Below are 23,078 nucleotides of genomic sequence, written 5' to 3' on the forward strand. Positions count from 1 at the left end.
ACTTCTGCTGAAATCTGGCGGCAGCTGCCACTGCCTGATGGTTCTTTGTTCCGTAGGCACCTGCCTCTCTGTTGGATTCCTGTAAAGCACATGGAAGTGATCCTCAGATGTGGTAAGTGAGACTCCTGAGCTCTGGCTTAACCCCCATCAGCTTTTTGAGTCCCAATAGTGGATGGTGCATTTCAGACCCGGCTTTAAGGCAAACCAGTGTGTCTGGTTGCACGCTGCCTCTAGTTGTTTTCAACCGAAATCAGTGGTAAGAGTATAAAGTCTTTGTAACCTTTGAACCCTGGAATAAAGTCAGTGGCTTCAAGCCAGTGATTTGCAAAGTGCCTGTTGGGTTTGGGAAATGGAAGATGAGCTGAACACTTTATTTTTACTTCTGATAAATTGCACACTCGCAGCCTCTCAACCAGTGGCTGTGCAGAGTATGAAGATCACAGAATCACAAGGTTGGAAAAGACCTTTAAGATCATTAAGTCCAACTGTTCCTGTCCCAAGCTAAACCAGATCCCTGAGCACCTCATCTACCCTTTTTTTTAAACCCATCCAGGGAAGGTGACTCAGCCCCTCCCTGGACAGCCTGTGCCACAGCACCATAACTCTTTCAAGGAAGAACTTTTCCCTCCCATCTGCAGTGACCCTGCCCTGGGGCAGCTTGAGCTCATTGCCCCTTGTCCCATCTCCTGTCCCCTGGCTGAAGAGACCATCGCCCACCTCTCTTCACCCTCCTGGCTGGGCAGTGGAGGTGGGGAGAAGGTCTCCCCTCAGCCTCCTCTTCTCCAGGCTGAACACCCCCTGCTCCCTCAGCTGCTCCTCAGAGGATTTGCCCTCTAGCCCCTTCCCCAGCCTGGTTACCCTTCTCTGCACTCACTCCAGGACCTCAATGTCCTTCTCATGGTGAGGAGCCCAGAACTGGACCCAGCACTCGAGGTGCAGCCTCACCAGCGCCCAGTACAGGGGCACAATCACCTCCCCAGACCTACTGGCCATGCTATTTTTGATCTAACAAATTAAGTAGTTAATATGTAAAGACAAAACAATGTATGGACACGAGATGATCTGAAAGCATCTTGAAAAATCAGTGGCAGGACAAAGGAATAATTTGAATTAGGAATATTTCTATCAACTAAATGCTGTAAATGGATAAAAGAAATACAGAAATGAATACAACTGCAACCTATGCATTCTTGACTGTTTAAGACGTTTTATGAAATTAGGCTGATGTAACTGCAGTAACAAGATTATACCTCAAAGTTCAGAGCAGCAGCACCATGAGCTGTAGGTAGCTGTGACTGTTTTGAAACTCAGGCTCGTACTTTGCCTTGTTATCTCTTTTGCAGTTTGGATCCTTCAGAGGAAGAACAGCGTGCAGTGCCTGACCCCTGTAACACTGTCATCTTGCCTTTTAATTGTGTGTCACACACTGCCACAAACCAAGATTTTACCCAGCACCTTTCTGCCTTGATAGTGCAGACTGTGCAGAGATTCCCCCCCCCCTCCCTGCTTTACAGAGGAGAAAGGGAGCCCTCTGGGTGACACCAAGACCACAGACAAAGAAGATGGCTCTTTTGAAATGGGGCTTCACGAAGGAGATGAGACTTCTGAGTTCAGCACTACTTCAGATCCTCGGCCCTCTGACCAGGGAGCAGTGGAGAGTGTTGCAATAGTCAAAATTCTCTGGAGTGTTTCTATTCACACTCATAAAGGCCTCAAGCAGTTTGCTTCCTGTTTGGTTTTGACTGAAGATCTGCCAGCTGTGTTTGAGATGCCTTGTCAGGAATTGAGAGGAAATTGCCAGCACATCCCTTCTGCCTTGAAGCTGGTGCTGTCTTTTCCATATACTGATCTTCTGGAACTTGGCTTTCTCCTGCCACAAATCTGTTTAACCCTGAAGCTGACAAATGGTGACAACTGCTTGTTTGTTGTTTCAGACCCCCAGAACCTGCAAGACTTTTATTCCTGTTTACACATGCGTTGCTCTCAACAGTACCCGTCAGTGTTAGCAAGCTCCCTGTTGTACTGTGGACCAGCAAAGCTCCCAGAGTTTCTCTGCCAGCTTAGGGAATTGAATTGCATTTCAACAGATGATGTGGAAATAAAAGGTTGTTTCCCAACATACCTTGTTTATGGGAAGAAAACCTGTGTCCAGGAACTCCTGCACCAAGCAGAGTCAGCTGGTAGTAACAAGGACTGGTCAAAACCCGTTTTGTGTCCTGCACTTTATTCTTCAGTGTCTAAGGCTTCTGCCCAGGGTCCCTGTGTGGTCCATCCCTGTTGGATATTTCTAACACTCCAGCATTTGTACCTAGTAAAGGTGGATTTCAGTTTGCTGCCAGGTAAATGGGGAGGCACAGAAGAGTGGAGAAGTGTATTTAAGCTGACTAGGATGCCGTTAGCATCACTGGTGCTGCATCCGACTCATGGCTCCATCCAGCAGAAGGGTTCCTTTCTGGATGGCCACGTGCTGGAGTTGCTTGTTGGATACAGATGTGTTAAAGCAGTGTTTGTTCTACCTCATGAGAAATTCCACTTCCTCAGAATCTACAGTCTTTTGCAGAGGCTCCTGCAGGATGTTAAGACTATTATTGTTGTCAAAGCTTCAGGCAAAGCAGACGCTGTACGGAACCCCATGGTGGAGGCAGACAGGCATGGTCAGTCAGCAAGGGAACAGTTCCCACAGAAGCTCTGCTGAAGCCAGTGTGGCCTTGCTGGTGAGTTTTCAGCTGTCACTGGGAATGGGTTTGGGCCTGCAGTGTTGGCAACGTGCTTCATCATTCTGTTGGCCTGTGGTGTGTGTGGAGGGTTATCCTGGGCCGTAGCTGTCTACCTGTTTTGTTTCTGGTTTGGTTTATAGTTGCAACATGTGTTTTCTTATGGAAGGAGACCTGCCTTTCCCATGCTCCCAGGCTGAGGTCATGCCAGATTGATAGATATGCTCAAGAGAAACCATTTAGAGCAAACTATTCAGAGTAGAAGCTGCCCATTCCTGATTTCTGAATGAAAGTATTAATTTTTGTAGGGGAAGGGCTGTGTAGTTCCTTAAATTTTGTGTGTTTTCTGGATCTCTTCCAGCTTTTGCAAGCCTCATCTGATGCTGTCATCTTTCTATCCATCTGAATTTCTCACGCAGAAGATGACAGAAGATAACCAGATTGCTGTTCACCTTCCTGTTTCTGTGTCTCTGCAGCACGTGGCTGGGCTGAAAGGAAATGCCCTGCTGGAGTTTTTCCATGGCAGCGTAGCAGAGGTACTACCCCCAGCCCAGGTGTATAAAAAGATGCCTTGTGGCCTCTCAGGGCTAGACAGTGTTTTTCAAAGGGCTGTCCCAAAGGGCTTAAACCCAAGGGTCAGGCTCTGCCAAACCTGGAAGGGTTTCTATCACAAACTGGTTTGTGTGACTGCGTGCTGGGTTCCTCGCTGCAGCGACGGGGATCCCGCCGGGCACCTCTCAGGCTCCTCGAGGCAGAACAGGAAGGACATTAGTGTGTGTCTGGCAGGAATGATAACTCCACTTCCTTTTTTTTCCCCTTTCAAGGGTCAAAATGAAATAAAATTGTATCAGTACAGGCTGGGGGTGACCTGCTGGAGAGGAGCTCTGCGGAGAAGGACCTGGGGGTCCTGGTGGGTGACAGGGTGGCCATGAGCCAGCAGTGTGCCCTGGGGGCTGAGAGAGACAATGGGATCCTGGGGGGCATCAAGAGGAGTGTGGCCAGCAGGTCACAGGAGGGGATCCTCCACCTCTGCTCTGCCCTGGTCAGGCCCCACCTGGAGTACTGTGTCCAGTTCTGGGCTCCCTGGGATAAAATAAGCCAGGGATCTCCTGGAGAGAGTCCAGAGGAGGCTATGGAGATGATGAAGGGCCTGGAGCATCTCCCCTGTGAGGAAAGGCTGAGTGAGCTGGGGCAGTTCAGCCTGGAGAAGAGAAGACTAAGGGGGGACCTTATGAATGTTTATCAATAGCTGAAGAATGGGATGCAGGGGGAAATGGGCAGCCCCTTTTCAGTGTCTGTGGGAACAGGACAAGGGGCAATGGCTGCAAGTTGGAGCACAGGAAGTTCCACAGCAACATGGGGAAGAACTTTTCCCCAGTGAGGGTGAGGGAGCCCTGGGACAGGCTGCCCAGGGGTGTGGAGTCTCCATCTCTGGAGAGATTCCAGCCCTGTCTGGACGCCGTCCTGTGCAATATGAGCTGGGCAGCTGCTTTGGCAGGGGGTTGGACCCCATGGGCTCTGGGGATCCCTTCCAGCCCCTGTGATGCTGTGAAAATGACTGGAGTGGAATTACTTTGTGATGGGATCTCACTAAATCAGTAGGTGGCGCCTTTGTGCAGTACAGATGTACGAGTATGTACTTGGCTGTAGGAACTCTAGAAACAGGAGGAGGTAAACCTAACTTGATGTACAGTCTGTGTGGGGAACACCAAATTTAAAAATACAAATAATACCCTAAGCTCAGAGTGTGGCACTTTGATAAATCATTGTGCTCTGAGTACAAATCTCAATTGAAAAGCAACTTGAGAGAGACACTCTGTTCACATCCCTCACTTCCAAATCTTCAGTGAGCACAAATGGTAAGCTGTGCTTCTCTTTTGACATCAAGGGATGCTGATAAAGAAAGGTGACTCACTTGAGGATTCACAGTAAACTCATCAAGCTGGGCAGATGCCTCCCTGGACAGCAGCTGTAACAGCAAGAGGTGCTGTTGCTGTTTCTTAAGGTCTCTTAAGGTCATTAAATCCAGCCCCTCAGTAGCATCTGAAGGCTCAGCAGACTTGTTGGCACTGCTCACTGATCAATTTTGTCTGCAGTGTCTTTTGTGCCAAGTCTTTACTGTGTGCTAGCTCCTACTTGTAGTTTTGGGCAGAAAATGAGGAAGAACTTGACCATGACAGGAAAATATGGTTTTACACAGACAGTGGAGTTCCATTGTGTGCACCTCAAAGCTGTGCTGCATTTAACTGTTTCTCTAGTAGCCTATGATGATAAAGCTGCCTGGATTATCAAAGTGTGCAAGTAACTTGCAGAATCTGCTTTCTGTCTTAGGTGGAAAATGAAGAGTTGAGACAGCTCATGTGGTCCTCAGTTCTGCTGTACAAGACTCCCAGTATGGAAGTGATGGCCTGTGTGCTTCTCTCAGCAAAAGCTATTCCCTTTCTGTTGGATGATTCATTTGTTCATGCTGATGAGCATCAGTCAGGTAAGAGAGCTGGTTAATCCCTTACTAGGGTTACCAACCTGATCCCCGCCTCTGGGTTTGTCTTCAGTCTGACCTCAGTCCCGGGGAAGACCTTGGAGAGGGTCATCTTAGGAGCTGTCATGGAGCACATGTGTGATGCCCAGGGCTTCAGGCCCAGTCAATGACCTGGATGAAGGGATTGGATGCTCCCTCAGTCAGTTTGCAGATGACACTAAACTGGGAGGAAGTGTTGATCTGCCTGAGGGTAGGGAGGCTCTTCTATGAAACTGTTGCTACCCAATGCAGTGTCTCACCCAACCCACAGCTCAGGCCGAGCCTGACAATGAAAATATCTTTCTACAATCTAAGATGCCACGTTACTCAAGGGGTTACAGTGTACAGCTGGCTGTCTTTCTTACCCAGGTGTGTGCAGATGAGCCCAGTAATACCGTATCCGTAGGGAGGCAACAGCAACAGGCTACATCTTCACAGCTTTGCAGGCGCTGGACATGCTGCTGGCTGTAGGGGAAGTGGTGTGACAGCCGGTCACGGGGAGTCTGTATAATCCAGGTCGCTGGGTCCTGAGTGGCAGCCCAGGGAAACTTGCTTGAAACATCTCGCACACCCTGGTGTCTTTATAAATCTTTTAATTGCATAACGTCCTTCTGACTTCGTGGCTGTGGGGTTTTTTCTGTGCACTGTGGGCCTCTTTCCTGGGTTGCTCCCAGGACATTGTGGAGTCTGGTTTGATTTGTTATGAATGGGCTGGAGATAAAATCTTCCCGGCCACGATGCCATTTGTGTTGGGTTTAAAGAGGTTTGCTAGGGAGTTTGTTGGGAAAATGAATCTGGGCTTGATGATGCTTTGTTTCAGCTCTCTGTGCCTGGCCTCTTGTTCATTAGAGATGTGAATTTGTTCCTGGTTTAGTGCTTTGTCATGGTAAGGAAAGCCACCCCTAAGGTGGGACAACCTTTTGGATAGGAATGTTGTGGTTCAAAGTTCTGAAAGCTGACCCGAGGCTGTTTTACAATCCTGTAAAAACAAAAAAATCCGTAACTGTGGGTGCATGGTGATTTTGTCTTGAAGTCTTTCCACTGATGAAGAAAGAATTACAAGTACAATTAAAATAAACATTACTATCTGAAAAACTATGATATTTTAGGAAAAACTAAAATTTCCTAGAACCTCTTACAATTACAATATGGTCAGCTGATACAATCCACAAAACATTTCATTTTCATCTACACTCAAATATTTTCGATAATGCCCTGTGATTAAAATGATAAAAAACACCCCCAGACAGTCTGAAGACTGTCTGAGTGACAGCAGGTCAAGTCGGTGGCCACAATCAGAAGCAACATGGCAAAGACAGATTATGAAACAGTAAAGAAATCTTGACTCCAATATAATTTGAGTTAACTTTTTGGAGGTCTCACGGTTGGTTGTATATTTTATCTTATAAATTGGAGGCATGAAGTTCAAAGTCATTTATATAATATTGAGGCCTGAGTTGAATATTGGATATTAGCGGAATTATATGGTTAATAAACCCCTAAATACTATGTGGTCTTCTAACCAAAACATCAAATAAGGTCTTGCTCATTATTTTATTTTCAAATTAGTGAAAACATTTCCTTCATTGCTGCCTACTGCAAGCAACACTGGGGTTTGTGTAATTTTTGTCCTTGCCATTGCTAGATTCAGGGACAAAGAAATACATTTTTTATCTGAGGCTTATTATCATACATAGGAAAAAACCATAAATATGCTTTGTTCTTGCTACTGCCATGTGGACAAAGATGAATGCATTTTTTGGCTAGCTTTGCTGCTGTTGCCAAGAAGAGATGAATATTATCTTATCTTTTTTGTTTTGCTGAACAAAATCCTGCCCCAAGATGAAGGCAAGGCCAAGGGCAGACAAATATTTCATATGGAAAAGGAAGATAAGTAAATATTCACCACAGGGATGTTTGCTCCTGCATGGAAATGCTAGTGAGAATCATGTGAAGAAGAGAAGCATGTTTACATCTTTTTGATTCACTCTTTAACATAGCATTCTCCTTAGGAGCATTGGAACCGTTTTCCACTATCTGGAAACATCCTGCAAAGCATTCCTGCTCTGTGCTGTGATAGTGCCACTGCCCTTTGTGCACAAAGACTGCTTAAAATACTGGCTACATTATGCCAGATACAAGAACTTCATTAAATTATTGAGGAAAAAGGAAAACAGTTAATATTGTGTTCAAAGGAATATTATATCTTTCCCACTGAGCTTAGCAGTCCAAAAGTTCACGTTTTAGGAGTCCAAAGCTGCAGCCTTTGTTCATCCAAATGACTTAAATGGAGAGCAAAATTGCTTTTAACTGGAATTGAAGATGAAATTCTTATCAGCTCCTTGATAAGAATGATACAAAGATAGTTTTCAAAAACTGTTACATGGACAGGAAAGGTCAAATTCAGAACTGCATCTGAATTTTTTGTTTCTGGTGCTTGGTTTGTGTTTGTTAGTGAAGAGAACGTTTGCAAGGACTTAAAATGCTGTCAGAGTTTATCTCAGGATTTTATGCCACTGCTGGTCCAAATTCTGCAATATACCCGTGGACCTTCCAGTGCAAATCAGTCTGTACATGTATATGTATACGTGTCTGTATATAGAATATGCATTGTATCTCTGTGCCTGTGTTCCCCTTCACTGGGCCCTCAGATGTTTATCAGAATGGGTTCCAGAACTGCTCAAACATGACTTGACTTTGTAAGGACTTTGCTTTGAGGCGATTCGACATCCCCTCTCTGACCATGACTTTTACGTAAACCACCTCCGCTAGACCATCACCGCTCTGATTGATGAGTTTGACTTTAGGTCTTTTCTGATTGTTTGTTTTGGTACATAAAGCTTTCCAAATGTACCTGAGGCTTTGTTACTGTGATTTTAAGTTACAATTTATCAACATCCCAAACAGCACGCTAAGACTTAGAATTCCTACTTACCAATTTAGTAAAGATCCTGTCTTTAAAAAGAACCTTTTTCGATCTTATATTTATTACGGCTGCAAAACTAGCCAATTGCAAGCAGTTTATAGAACTTCTATTCAGCTTCAATAACAGTAGTGTTAAAATAACACCTTGATAACAAATAACTTCTATAATTCCCTTATAAGTAAGAAGTGAGAAAACCAAGCTGTTACAAGCCATTATTGTCAAACATATTTTCAGAATATACTTAGCTCACCCAGTTATTTGAATTCTTTACACCTAAATGTTAAGGGCTCTGCTTTGAAAACAGTGCACGTTGCTTATTTAAAATAAATAAATAAATATATAAATAGACTGAGAATGCATCTGATGGTATTTACAGCTACATTATGACAATCACTGCTGGCAGCTTAACTTACATTTATGCAAAGTTTATGCACAGTGTCTAGACAGTGTAGTTGTACTATGACCTGTTTTACTGTTCCAAACGAGGGAATCTCTTGTAACTGAACTCTATTTAATCTCACTAAAGCTCTGTAAAAACCCTGAAGTCTGCTCATATGTTACCAAATGGTAGGTGGATACTGTGCAAACACTCAACAGATGAAAACTGACATCTTAATGACACCATCAGGCATATGAAAATTTACACCAGCAGGAAATAGTGAAACATCAACTATTCTTTACTAATTGTGTATGAATAACACAACACTGTCTCAAAAAGTAGAATTACAGGAAAATCTCACATAGTTTCACAAGGCAAATCTTATTTCCATTATCAGTATTTTCAGGTAAAGAAAACAAAAAAGTAATAAACCTGTAAATTTCATCAATATCGTTTCCTAGAGGACTTTGCATTATGGGAAAGCTTGTTTGAATTTCTTCTTTTTTATTTCTTTTTTATTTCTTCCAAAGATGATATGTCAGGAGGACAGAAATTTATTAAAGTAGTTCTGGAAGATAAACTTACTAAAGAAAGTTTTCATAGTTGTGAAGCTCTTTTTAGCCTTTCTTGGGGTCATTTATATATTTTTGGTTAACTTTTATATAAATTTGATTTAAACTTAGAATTTCAATTGGCTAAACCCAAGAAATTTCAATAGTGATTTGAACACTTTTGTTTGTTAAGTTTCACATAAATGACAGTAAACCCAGAGATTTTTTCCCAAAACTGAAAAATTTCAACTCTGCAAGCACAGAAAAATGTTCCTTAGTTCTTGTTAATTTTTAGTGGAAGTAGAGCCCTCATTCCTTGTCGAATCGATCTATCACCGCTATTCCTTTCCTTTTGTGAAAGCCAAGTTATTCTGAGAAATTAGCAGGTTTTCTTTTTGTTTAATATTGCATTAAATGCTTAACATATATTTAAAAAGAAAATTGTTAGGTGATGCTTCTACCTGGCTTCTACTCCTAAGTTCTGAATCAATCACTGTATAGGATGTGAGATGTTCTGGGGCATCTCAAATGGCAAGAGAAGGGTGTCGGTGGCCAACTGAATCAAGTACTGAAGTCTCAGAAACATTTAAAATTTAAGATAAATTCTGAAAACATAAGTCAATTTTTTATGTCATTGTAAATGAAAGGAATGCACACAATATTTAATGAAATTAATTTTCAAATAATGGGGGTAGGGTGGAAAAAAAGCGATGCTGCCAATCACTGACAAAGGAAGTGCAGTGAGCACTTCCAATAAATTATTAGATCTTCCAGTTTAGATTTTAGTCTTAAGCAAAGCCTGTTTCAAGTAAACCCATCTTTTTTCTATTTATGAATAATAAGTCTAAATCAAAGGAAAACCTGTTCCAAATGGATAAAACCCAAAAAATATTTCAAAGTAATTACTCTGAGCTAATCAGATTTGATCTGTAATCTGGAATACTGTCTACTTGTCACAGATATTCTCCTCTCATTGAGCTAACTCTACCACAGTGAAAAAGTTATGAAAACTAGGTTAACACTAAGGACAAAATGGCTTCAACCCTGAATAGCAGCTAAACTTTCAGCCATACATCAGATTGGATACTATCAGCAAAATAATTATTTAATTAAAAGAATTTGTGTAGCTTTTAACAGCAACTCAAAACCCCAAGTTTCACACTGCCTGAAATAAAGGCAACAAAATAAAGTGCCTAGTTTCTAGTAACGAGAGTATTCTCTCACTGACACAATGCATTTCAGTAACTTTTAGGGCTTAACCTTCACCCTATACTGTACCACAGCGTAGTGAAACACATAGATACAGAGAAATGTGGCTAGCTGAGAAAAGACAAACCCTTTTCCAGAAAACTAAGCTTTAAATAGCTTCTTACCCTAGAAGCTACAGAAATGCATGAATCAGACTAATATATGCATAATGGACTAAAATTCATGTGAATTCACTCTGCAGAGTTACATTGTGTGTACCTAAACAGTCTTTGAGACAGAAGTATCAATGTAATTTAAGGAAGTTTCCCATTTACTGTGTTTTGTTTGGCATTGTGAAGACTTCCTAGAAAGTTTAAACTGGATTTTTGTAACAGGGGTTTTTTATATTAAACTGAAGTAGAAGATGGAATCACGTAATGCACTCCAGCTGCAGACAGGCATTGGGTCTTTGGAACCAGGCTACAGGTAGTCTGAATTTAAACAAAATAAAATGTTATGTGTATTGTGTGAAGACCATACGTGTAAGTATGAATTTTAGGAACATCTTGAGAAACCTAAAAAAAGTTAGCAATACTGTCATATTAAGGTCTAATATTTGAACTAGTCTGAAGCCAAGTGTAACTACTGCATTCCCAATGTCATAAAACAATTTTTGAAGTTGATAGTTCACAAAATGTCAGATCTTGAGGTTTTTTATTAACCTATGAGTAAATGTTCTCTCTTGTATCCCTGCCCAATGTCATTGAGAGCAGAGGATTCCAGTTAGGGAAGGAATATGCCAAGGTGATGGCTTAATCAAATTATAATTATTTAAAAACTGCTCAGAAGCTTGAAATTGTAGGAAACATTTCTATGGAATTACTGAACACAATTCATATAAGACAAAATGAGTGATAAATACTTCTCAATTAACTAAAAGAACAAGTCCTTATCATTTGTGCAACAAATATATATGTAAATATATTTACATTTAAAGATACCAAACTGGATACATTAAAATGGTTAAAAGATTTGATTCCGTCTCAGTTCTTACCTATGTGGGTATTTGTTTTTCTTAATGGCTATGAAAGAAAATATTGGAACAGAGTTCATATATGATAAATTAGATTCTAAATAAATAAGAACTGGGTTTAAACTTCTATCTGATTTCCTGAATTCTTGAGGAAAATGAAACATTAATTGTGCATTATTGATTCAACAAGGAAGTGCAATCATTCAAAATCTATAGACCTGCATATATCCAGTGAAGTATCTTGCTCACTACCTTCAAAAGGAAATGAATGAATATCAGCACTCAGGAGAGTAGTTTCTAAACCTCAGACTAATTCTATGAATGAATGTCCAGAAGTTAAGCCAGTCTTCACCGGAGAGTCTAAACATCTTCCTACAAACACACAAGAGTGCATGAATGTTCATGAAGCAAACACTCAAATAAGAAAGGGATATTTAACAGTGCTTGAGATTCTTCTGAGATTCATGCATTCACTTCCAGATCTCCCTGTGTTTTCTCTGGAAGTCTCTTTATGTTGGAGAAACATGTAGTTGATAGCTAAGGGAAGGTCTTACTGCAGGCATGTCTTTCATGTCTGAGAATGAAATGAGTACAGAGACTGGAAAATATGTAATCTCTCTAGATAGTGCAAAAGAAGGGGGGGAAAAAAAGTCCTTGACTTCAAGAGCCTTAGTAAATGATCACTTGCAAAGCAAGATATGCGTACAAGATAGCTCAAAAGAAATTGGTTATTGGTAAGTAACTTTCCCTTTCTTTGTTATCAGTGCACTTTTCAACTGGGAATAACCACGACGAGATGCTGACTCTAGCTATATTGCTTTAGCATTCTTTTAGTACTGATGTAGTGTCACTTTTTAAATCATTCCAGGCTAAAATAAGCACCCAACTTCTCTGGCTTGGAAAAACTGGCTCCACCATCTTCATCTTGTACCTGAGCTGGGATTTATGTAGCTTTTGGCAAGCACAAACGAGGCTTCTTACCCAAATACCTGAACATATATTTAAGCCAATCACATGCACACATACACACATATTTGCCAAATACCATTGATTTTACTGGCTCATTGTACAACAAGATATATAAAATCTGGTTTCATACCATTTTACTTCTTTTCATGCTGTGTGTATAAAAATCCACTATTTAAAAATATTTCTCACTTCAGAATATATTCTTCATGACATTTATGCTTGTCCACCTCTCCTCAGATATAATATAAACATGATAAATTTCCCATATCCATTATTTGCAAACCTGTATAACTTGTACTAATCTTATACACTTAGCTAAAAAGTTCTGATTGAGAAAGTTGAGGTTTCTTGGGAATTGTTTTACTGCTGACCTATTGCCTAGTGAGAATCTATGCTAAGGGGTACCAGAGTGACCATCCATTTTTTGTTCATGCTGATTCAAACACTTTAATGTGCATTATTTTACTTCTGGAGCTCACTGGGGTTCAACTACCACTGTTGAACATCTAATCTGCACACTTGATGATTTCATTATCACTAATTTGTACACAACTATGACCTTCAGTTTTACATCAGTATTTTCTAATGATTAATTTTTAAAATACATTTTGTAGTTTCTAGAAGATTCTGGGAAGCAGTGATCAAAAAGGGAGTGTAAATGCTCCCATAGAAAGGCTCATCTGCTACAGCCTTTCAAAACAGTATCTCCTCCAAGTCCACAGTGTACCTACAACAGGTGCTGCACTTTGAAACTGGGAAAACATAGGTAAAATTCAGTGTATAATACATGATATTTTAAAATATTAAGCAAATCTATACTTCTTTAAGATTAAGATTTGAACATAAATGATGTCTGCAATACATTACGCATATTTGTGAGTTCTAAATGACATGTTAACAAGGCCTGAAGAACATATATATACTTATATGTGTTGGTGTAAACTATTTTGAGCAAGCAGAAATCTCTACATTGTTGACGATAACCAATCAAAACTGATCAATTCAGAGCAGAAACTGTGGTTCTGATGAAGGGATTGTCGTGGTTTCACCCCGGCTGAGAGCTGAGATCCACGCAGCTGCCTGCTCTTTAAAGGAAAAGAGGAGGGGGAGAGGTGTGTGGCGGGGGTGAGGAAAGGGAAGGGAGAAGGAAGGGGCAAATAACAACCCAAAACCAAGAAACCAAAAGCCCGTGGGTTGGGATAAGGAGAGTTTACTAGAATAGCAGAAAGGTACAATATTAGAAAGCTAACAGGACTTTAGAGCAAAATTATATGAAGCTGTTGATACCCAATGCAGTGTCTCACTGAACCCACAGCTCAGGCCGTGCCACCCAGAGCCGTCCCGGAACCTGATCATCCCCCCAAAACCGCGCATCCTGGAGCCGCCCCGCTCCTCCTCCCATCAGCCCCCCTTTATACTGAGCAGGACGTAATTGTCATGGAATACTCTCTTTGGCCAATTTGGGGCACCTGTCCTGGCTTTGCCCCCTCCTTCCTCATTAATAGAGAAATATGAAGAGCTGAGAAAGTCCTTGACTGCTTGACCACAACTAAAAACATCAGGGTGTTATCAGCACTGTTTTCATTTTAACTCTCAAACACAGCATTCCATCCGCTGCTACAAATGAAGTGAACTCCATCCTGACTGAAACCAGGACAGGGATTTGAAAAATGGGAAATTTAACTACAGAACTGTAGAATTTTTATATCACAGATTGTACCAGGAAAATGAAGGTTATCAACTGCTGTTCCAATTAATACTGTACTCCCTATGGGATGAACATGTGCAGAGGACCCAAAAGTTCTCTGTGGTACAGCATTAATCTTCTACATGCAGTACAGCTAATGTTGACAGAGCTGTGGCTGTTGTCAGGCCTACTGATGACTTTTGAGTTTTTGACTTCATCTGCCTTCTAGTGATTTGCTCTCTGAAGATAAGTTTGATGAGGAAAAGATAAAAAGTCATCAGCACCTTTAGTTTACAGAGACAGAAACAATGCTGAGTAATTACAGATTATTTTTCTCTAAGAATGTTTTGAGAAATCATATTCCTAAATAATTTCAGAAAATTAGGTAGAAATTTAAAGTTTCTTCAATAATTAGGAATTAGGAGAAGAAAACACTACAAAAGCTGATAGAAAGAAATCCAAAGTAGGATCACAACTGATGAATCATAGAATAGTTCGGGTTGGAAGTGACCTCTGAATATCATCTGGTCTAATCCCTCTGCAATGAGCAGGGACATCTCAAGTCAATCAGGTTGATTAGAGCCTTGTTCAATTATTCAGCCGTGGTTTGTTTCAGATTTAAGGAGAGGAGAATAAACCAGAAGAGATTCACACTGTTAGGCCAAAAACATTGAATAGTGCAGGTCATGAGTTCATTCAAAATGTGTTTTTTAGGAAGACACATATCAGACCACAATAAATACAGAAAATCTTCTATGCCATAAAAAGAACTGCTCAATCATTTTGATATTCTGGACAACTTCTTTTTCCATGGTTCTAATGAACCATGGAATTCTGATTCTATTATTAGCAAGAAATTGGTAACAATCGTTTGTACCCTTACATCTGAAATTTTATTTTGTGGATAAAAGCTGAACTACTTTTTTCTACATAGCTAAGAAAGGAAGGAATGAATAAACAAGCAACTAAAACAAGAAAGAGCAAAGAGAGAGATAAAAGAAGGGAAGCATTGGGACAATCCAAAGGACCTGAATTTCCCTGCATGGAAATCATAAATGTCTTAAAGAATTGGATAAAACTTGGATAGAAAAAAGGTAAAGATAAATTAATGAAGTTTAGGTGATGTCCATGTGGACATTTAGGATGGGTGACAGGTTTCTCAGACCAAACACCTCGCTTAGTATACATGAAAGCATTCCCCAAAATCTATTCTGCATTTATTCTCATTATTCCTTTATTCAAATGCCTGAGTTGGAAACAGACACTCCACAGCTCTGTGCAGTAATCACTTGAAACCACCATCGTCAGAATTGCAAGAAAATGCATTTCTCCTCCAGTAACAGCTGTGGGAGAGATCAAGGATTATCCTCCTAGATTTAGACCACGTCCACACCAGCACTAGTGTGTTACTAGTTACACAGCCCCAGCTAGGCAAGCGTTTGTGCATCTGGAGATGGCAGACTAACGCAGAGCTCAGAGTGTCAATTTATCCTGTGTGAAATGACCGGGGGAGGGAGACATAATGAACAGCTGCATTGAGCTGAGAAGCGTAGGAGAAGGTGAATGAAAAATAGGAAGATAAGGAATAAAGTGAGAAATAAGAAAGGATAGAAAATGAAAGGACTGTATTCATATGTAGAAAATGTGTGCAAAGTCACTTGCCATTAAACACAGTAAAAATGAGAAGGGACGTCATTGTCCATCTGACTCCATTTATCTGATAATCAACACTTTTTATACTCGTAATCCTGAACTCTCGTTTTAAACCCACATTAATGAGATGATCAGGCATTTCTACAACTGCCTTATGAACCTTGCCAAAGAGAACTCATTTTCTCAGATCATTTGCTGCAGTATCAGTCCATCGTCTCATCCTGGCCAGACTGTCTCACCTGTTAGTATAAAATTATGCAGACAAATAAATTAAAGTGCTTTGACATTCCACTACTCTTTTTTTTTTTTTTTTTTTTTTTTTTTTTTTGGCTGAGGAATCTTTGGTCAGTAACCAAATCAGCAATTTCAAAATATTAGCATTTACCCATTTTAACACAACTAAATTTTCTTTAACCAATCACATAGTTTCATATGTACCCAGGTGTGACTTGTTATGCTCTTCAACATCTTCTCATTCTGAAAATTTTTATTTGTATCTGCAAATCAAGACATTTCCTGTTACCGTCTACTTTTTAAACAAGCACAATGAGGTTCATTTTGACCTTTTAACTCAATGAGAGTTATGCCAGGAGCAGCAGTCTTGCATGACATTTCTGGGGAGGCTTGTGTTTCAGGCATACAGGGTTTGCTACTGTTAAGCCTCAGACTTCTGGTCTCCATCTCAAGTTTTAAAGCACATTACAGTAGGCTACGTGTGCCGACCCTAGCTAAAACTATGCCAGCATTTCCATAATAAAAGCTCTTATTTCCAGAGGTCCCAGCTGTACATTCAGCTGTAAAAATGCGCTAGGCTAAAATTGGATGTACAGGATTCAATGTGGAATTAATACAAATTAAAAAAACATTCCACTTGACTATTTCTGAGCTATAGCTTCTGAAAAAGTAACGGTTTGTGAGATTCCTTTTTGGCCTCTCATCTTGTAAATCAAAAAGTAATTTAACTTTTTCAAAATATTGATGTTATTACGTGATGAGACCAGTTCTGCTTCCACAGGAAGGATTCCTCTATACCTTAGACACGGGGATTTATTTTCATGTATACAAGAGGGCAGCATCTGTAGTTGTTTACCAAGAATTCAAAAATGACACACTGTCATCCTGCCTACACAGTTCACTGCTACTGATGTTTTATGCTCATCAGAATCCTACTCCTGCAAAAGCAAGGATGTGTACATCAATATATAATTTTGGTTTCTTGGCAGGGGGCAGAACTCATAACGCACTCTGTCTTAAACTAGCTGTGGAAACCTTGTTGCTTTTACTTTATTCCTTGTGCTTTGTGCTGTTCTTTTACTTCATTTAGAATAAAGGTAGAAATAATACTAAATAATAGATTAAATTCTGACAGGTCTTCCTATTTCTCCCTAGTTTTATCTCTTTAATTCCATGAAGCTCTCCTAGGCCCATCCTTAACGATCCCATGTAACATGCCTTGCCTGTGTCTTCTACAACCTTGAAGCATACAGTTCTCTTCCACTCAAGCATATTGTAAGGGCTCAGAGGACGTGTCTGTGTGCTCTTTTGCAGACTGGCATGATTGATCTGTCTCAAACACAAGCTGTGTGACAGCACCCCAGTAGTACTTACCAGCTTGAGCCTACTGATTTGTGGCTGATTCAGGGAGCCTCTCACCTCTATCTACCAAGTATCTCATCATCATAACCAGATTGGCATGGAGATGGATGTTCCTTTTGCATCTTTAAAGCCTCCAGTTATGAGGACTCTGACACGTCCCTGGGAAGGTTGGTCAAGTAAATCACTGTAAAGAAATGTATTTCTTGCATTGAACTAAAACATCTCTTGGTGTAACTTCCACCCCCATGTGACTGCTTGTGAAGAGAGAGCCTGCATCCTATTTTCAGTCACCTGTTAAGTACTTTCCTGAGAAAGAAAGGTCCATCAAGCTAAAGTATGATATCTAAGCTCTGGATCAGCGCAGCACTGACAGGAAGGAACCTCAACTTTCACCCATGGCAGTGTGCACTTAGAGCCCAGAAAGCCAACTGTCCCCTGGGCTGCTTCACAAGAAGTGTGACCAGCAGGTCAAGGGAGGGGATTCTGCCCCTCAGATCTGGAGTGACGCCCCCTGCAATGCTGCATCCAGCTCAGTGGTCCCCAGCACAAGACAGGCGTGGAGCCCTTGGAGCAAGGCCAGAGAAGGCTGGAGCACCTCTGCTATGGAGGCAGGCTGAGAGAGTTGGGCTGGTTCAGCCTGCAGAAGAGAAGGCTCTGGGGAGACCTTATAGCGGCCTTCCAGTCCCTGAAGGGGCTACAGGGAAGCTGGAGAGGGACTGGTGACAAGGGCAGGGAGGGACAGGACAAGGGAGAATGTTCTTAAGCTGGAGGAGGGGAGAGTTAAATTGGGTATTATGGGAAAAAAAATCATCTTCCCAGGGACAGTGATGAGGCCCTGGCACAGGGTGCCCAGAGAAGCTGGGGCTGCCCCTGGATCCCTGGCAGGGTTCAAGGCCGGGTTGGATGGGGCTTTGGGCACCCTGGGCTGGTGGGGGGTTTCCCTGCCCATGGCAAGGGGTTAGAACCAGATGGGCTTTAAGGTCCTTTCCAGCCCAAAGCTGCCTGGGATTCTGTGATTATTTTTTTTCTTGTCTATTCTTATTTGTAGCATTTCCAGTAGGGATTATTTAATCTTATTCCCTAGGTTAATGGAACTAAACTGGTGTAGAAATAACCACAGTAAATACACTACAAGTGCTTTGCAGCCTTTGTGTTCCAGGAGAAAGCTGTGTCTGGCTTGGCAAAGAGCAGCAGTTGGATGTGACAGCAGTGTACAACCTTATTGTTGCTTTGGTGTTGAACAGGGGTATGCAGTGATATGGGGGTGCTTACTTCCTTGCAGTGTCTTATACTTTGTCATCTTAGATTTGGTTTCTTAACTTCCAGATAGAAGCTTTTAAAAGAAAATAATTGAGTACCCAGAAGCTGCTGTTCAGAGACACCTGCAAACAATGGATTTCTGTGGGATTGGTGCATATAAGAGAGCGAAGACAGAGGCCTCTTGTAGGTCTGACAGAGGACTAGAGCTCCTTTTCTGTGGGCTACAATACTCCACGTCATGACCTTGTTTCGATTATAAAGGTAGGAAAATTCTGCTGTGTCCCCCAGATGATGAAGGGAACACAGAGCCTGGGTTTCAGTCAGATCTCTGCATGCCAGGTGAGTGTAACTGGCTTTATCCAATAACAGAACTGTTGAATTTTGTTCGGAATGCAGCTTCAAGCTGCTTCTCCAAACTGTTCATCCTCAGTGAGTGGGGTTTCAGTTATACTAAGAACGTGCTTGTCTGAAATGTTTGCCTCATCAGATGAGCTGAACTGTGCTGCAGATGGCCCATGGATTTATTTCCTTGTCATGAATCATGAGGGGTTTGTCAGTGAAGTAAACTCATCAAATACTCATTTCATGATGATCTGTAATGCCTGTTTGTCCTTTGCAGCTACCTTAAAATGAGATGTGTGTGCCTAAACTATCACAGATAGTTTTTTGTTCTTCTTGTGAGCCTTAGAGAGAGCTCTTGGAAGAGCTCAGAACTATTTCTGGACTTCTACAGAGCATTTGCCTTTTGTGAAGTATGGGAAATACCTGTACCGACCTTTGTGCTCCTTTAGATTGAAAAATAACAAATTCCCACAGGGAGAATTTTCCAGACTTTTTCTTTTCCTCCTGGAGCTGTCAGTGTGTAGAAAGGGGGTTGAGCACTGTGTAGGTCCAGAAGGGCAGAGAAGATAGAGGATGGTGAACAGGGACTTTGAATTATTCTTCAGCAAGGAGGTTAAGTCCAGAAGACTAATTTTTACAGATCTCTTCTTCCCTGTAGACTTGTTAATCTAAAGTTATCAGTGTATTAGTGATGCTCCAAGGAAATGTTGAGTGCTTAATTGTCCTGGTTTTGGCCAGGACATTATTGCATTAGGTTAGTCTAATGTTAAAATTTGAAGAAAACTGTACTGGTAATAGTTTCTTTAAAACCAGGCTTTGTTTGGCATTGGGCTGATGATGGTCAGTAAGAATTGCTCTAGTTGCTGTTGCCCTTTTTGAAAACATGCAGCGTGTGATTATTTAAATGTAGTTCAGTATCTTCCATCTTGGAAACGAAAAACCTATGAAATGAAATAATTTGATGAAGTATTTTCAAGTTACAAAGAGAATCTATAAGATGTGATGAGAGTTGATTTCTATTTTTAAAAGTCCTGTACCACAGCAAAAAAGGGAGACTTATTTTGGCCAAGGATGCACTTTGAACTGTAAGTGTGTAACACTTCATTGCAATGGTTTAATCTTTGCAGGAGATCAATGGGATCACTGCTGCACTGGCTGAAGAGCTCTTCCACAAAGGTAAAGAACCTGCAAGAATTTAACTGGGGATGGTTCCCTCCATGTGCATGCGTGTGTATACCTGTGAGATTTAATCTCCAGACCATGAGATCTGAGCCTTTCACATCAGACCAAGACTTGTTCTTCCTCTTCACCTTTTTCTGCTGTTTGTGCTTTGATCCAAGCTGTATTTGAGGAGGAACTGTCACAGAAGCACAGCTGCTTTTGGAAATAAATCAGAAATTGATGAATTCCTTGGTATGTTTTAGTGCAACCAGTCAGGAAGTTTGTGTCATTTCAGTGAGCCTTGATAGAGTGTGTTGAATGCATCACTTCACCTGTCTTAATGTTGTTCTTCCAGAATTCAGGAAACATGAGACCTTCTGGTCAGTTAATGAAAGGATGTGCTTTTCTGAGGCTGACAGCTGACAATGAAATGCACTACTGCAACATCTCTAAGTGGCTCCCCAGGAGCAGGAGGCGTGTGAAATGATTAACCCATGCTGGCTTTGTTTTGAGGGACAGGAGGCTGAATGCTGTGCTGTGATTCTGGCTGGCTGAGGTGATAGGTGAAGCGTGGTTCAGATTGTTCTGGCACAAAATTAACTTTAGGTGAAGCCACTTCAGAGGGGGCACTCAGCAAATTGTGGAACACTTTAAGGAAGGTCCTGAAGAACTGTTCCCTGACTCTGTAGTGCCTGTAGCCTCACTAGTGCCAAAATCATTGATGTCTGACCGCTGTATGTGAGTGGAACCTTGTGGTGATGTGCAGCTGGACTCTGGGACTTGCTCCCACTGAAGCCAAAGGGAGTTTTACTCTTTGGAGAACTCTGCTTATCAGGAAAGCCGATGCTCTCCTGTCTGTCAGGTCAAACTGGTGTCCTTAAAAGGAAGAGGAGGAAGATGTTAATTCCACGTGTGCATGTATTCTGCCTGCTGTAATCCACATTTGCTCTTGGGATGCTGTCAGAGGAGGCTTTTGGATGCTGTTTCCTAGTGTTCCTGGAAAGAAATGGGATTGTAAAAATGTTGCCAGATAATGCATTTCCTGCCCTGGGAGCTTGCTCTGGTGGTAGTGTGGTGAAAGTCCTCAGACTGTCCAAGAAAATGCTGCAGCTTTGCACATCAGCAGCTTAGCAAAGGATGTCAGGTTTGTCTGTTAGATGGTAGGTGCTGCTTTTTCTGGTTAGAATAAGTCTGAGCTGCTATTGAACTTAGGGATATCTCAAAGTTTAGCAATTTCTATGTTGTATAAATGAACTTCCAGCCCTGTTAAGAGGGAAATTTGCCATTAGTTGCGTTGGGAGCTTAAGGCTTGAATGCAGAGAGTGCCTGTTTGAACACTTGGATTATTCTGGTGTTAAAGAAAATTTATCTGAATTCAGTGCTTCTACTTTAGAAGCAAAAAGGACATTGTTTTGGTGCCTTAATCATGAGCTTAGAATATAAATGACAGAGATGAAATCGCTGACATTAGGTTTTGCAGGTACCATTTGCTCTTTGGTAACTGGGGCAGCGTTGTGTTTGATACCATCATCCTGTGTTTTTCAGGAGAGCAGCTCTGAATGGCTGGAGAAGTCTTCAACATCAGACCCTTGCAGCCATATGCTGTCACTCAACAGTTGCTGCAGGGGAAGCCTACGTGTGCTAATGGAGATGCCAAAACTGATCTAGGTCATATTCTAGATTTTACCTGTCGACTCCAGTATTTCAAGGTGAGCCATGTTTGCACAAGTACTGTTGGTGTTTCTGCCAGAGTGATGGGATTCTTGGCATGCTTCTGGAGCCTGGTTTGAATGCACAAGATCTTTACTGGCAGTAAACACCTGTAAGCATTTAGAGCTGGGTGTTAAACAGGTGCTTATTCTACCAACCTTCAACATAGTTCTCTAAGGAAGACGTTGATTCTGCCATGTGATGACATCTCTTCAGCGGTGCCCTCTAGGGTTTCTGGGACAGAGCCTTACTGGGTGCTGATAGGCAGGAAGGAGGCAGGAAATATTCATTTCAGCCTTGCATTCTTTGACAACACTATGGCTAGGCCAGTGCATACAGATGCATACATGCATGTGTGTGTAAGTCCTGTCCCCTTTCTCACCTTTAACTGTATTGGAAAGTTTAAAAAAACCCCAAACCAAACTAACAAAACCATCAGTTTTAGAGATGAGTGGCCCAGAATTTCTAGGAAAAATGCCATTACAGAACAAATGTAAAATGGCCTCAGATAATTTTTGTCTGGAACCAGTTTGATGTCTTGTTTTTCTACCAAATCAGTGAATTACAAAGACTTGTGCTGAGGAGCTTTTTTAACACTGCTTGCTACAGGTCAGTGTCTTTTCAGCCCTTTTATTACATGAAGAATTTCCTTGTAACTGTGTGGTATGTTCAAAGATGAAACGAAGTAGTGGTTTGGGGAAGGTGCACTGGAGGGCTTGGAAAGTTTAGAAAGCAAAACCGCAGCTCTACTGTTATTCCTGTGGATCTTCAGTTGCCTTTACCATCCTCTGTGTGTAGAACCTGTTGTTCAGAGGATTCTCTGGGTGGAGAAGAACATATGATTTAGAAAAATATTATATACAGCATATTATTTAGAAAAATACTTGAGAATTTCTGGCCCTTCTAAAAGCTTGTGAGTGGGAGCCTTCAGAGTTTATAAGATATATGTAAGACAAAAAAAACCCCCAAACCTTAAGAGATTTCTCCCAAAATTTTATTCACAGCAACCAGAACTGCAACCGCCTGCCTTTTGCACTGGTGCCATGTGGTCTGGCCAGAATGCTATGGGCACATGGGAAAACTAGATGCCTTTTTATGAGATGGTCTAATGCTTTCTTCAAGCCCATCTTGTCAGTGCCTTGGACTTCATCCCCTGGGCTGGAATTGAAGACAGTTCTGTCCTGGAGGATCCAGGTGTTTCAGGGAAGCTGGTTTAGTGAGTGCCACTCTGGCTTGATCAGCTGTGGATGAAGCCTTGCTCAGTCTTGTCTGTGGGATTTGAGTGCCCCATGTGCTACAAAATACAAGCACCAGGTGGCAGCTTAAGTTCAGTGCCTCAAGTTCAGAGCACTTAGCTGGAGTGTAACTGATGGTTTGGGTTTTCTCTGCTG

General features: G+C 41.5%; 1 protein-coding gene across 1 annotated transcript in view; it reads left to right on the forward strand.

Moving 5' to 3' along the window:
- Nucleotides 1-23,078, forward strand: part of LOC311204222 (nischarin-like) — a gene marked incomplete at both ends in the record, with an annotated part of 72,970 nt that overhangs the window by 11,327 nt on the left and 38,565 nt on the right. The window contains 5 exon segments of the mRNA XM_084280676.1: nucleotides 57-112; nucleotides 1,344-1,488; nucleotides 1,490-2,673; nucleotides 3,076-3,250; nucleotides 5,046-5,199. Coding sequence (XP_084136802.1) covers nucleotides 57-112; nucleotides 1,344-1,488; nucleotides 1,490-2,673; nucleotides 3,076-3,250; nucleotides 5,046-5,199 — 1,714 coding nt within the window.

This window comes from Gallinula chloropus, assembly GCF_964237585.1.
Source record: "Gallinula chloropus genome assembly, contig: HAP1_SCAFFOLD_40, whole genome shotgun sequence".
Classification (NCBI taxonomy): Eukaryota; Metazoa; Chordata; class Aves; order Gruiformes; family Rallidae; genus Gallinula; species Gallinula chloropus.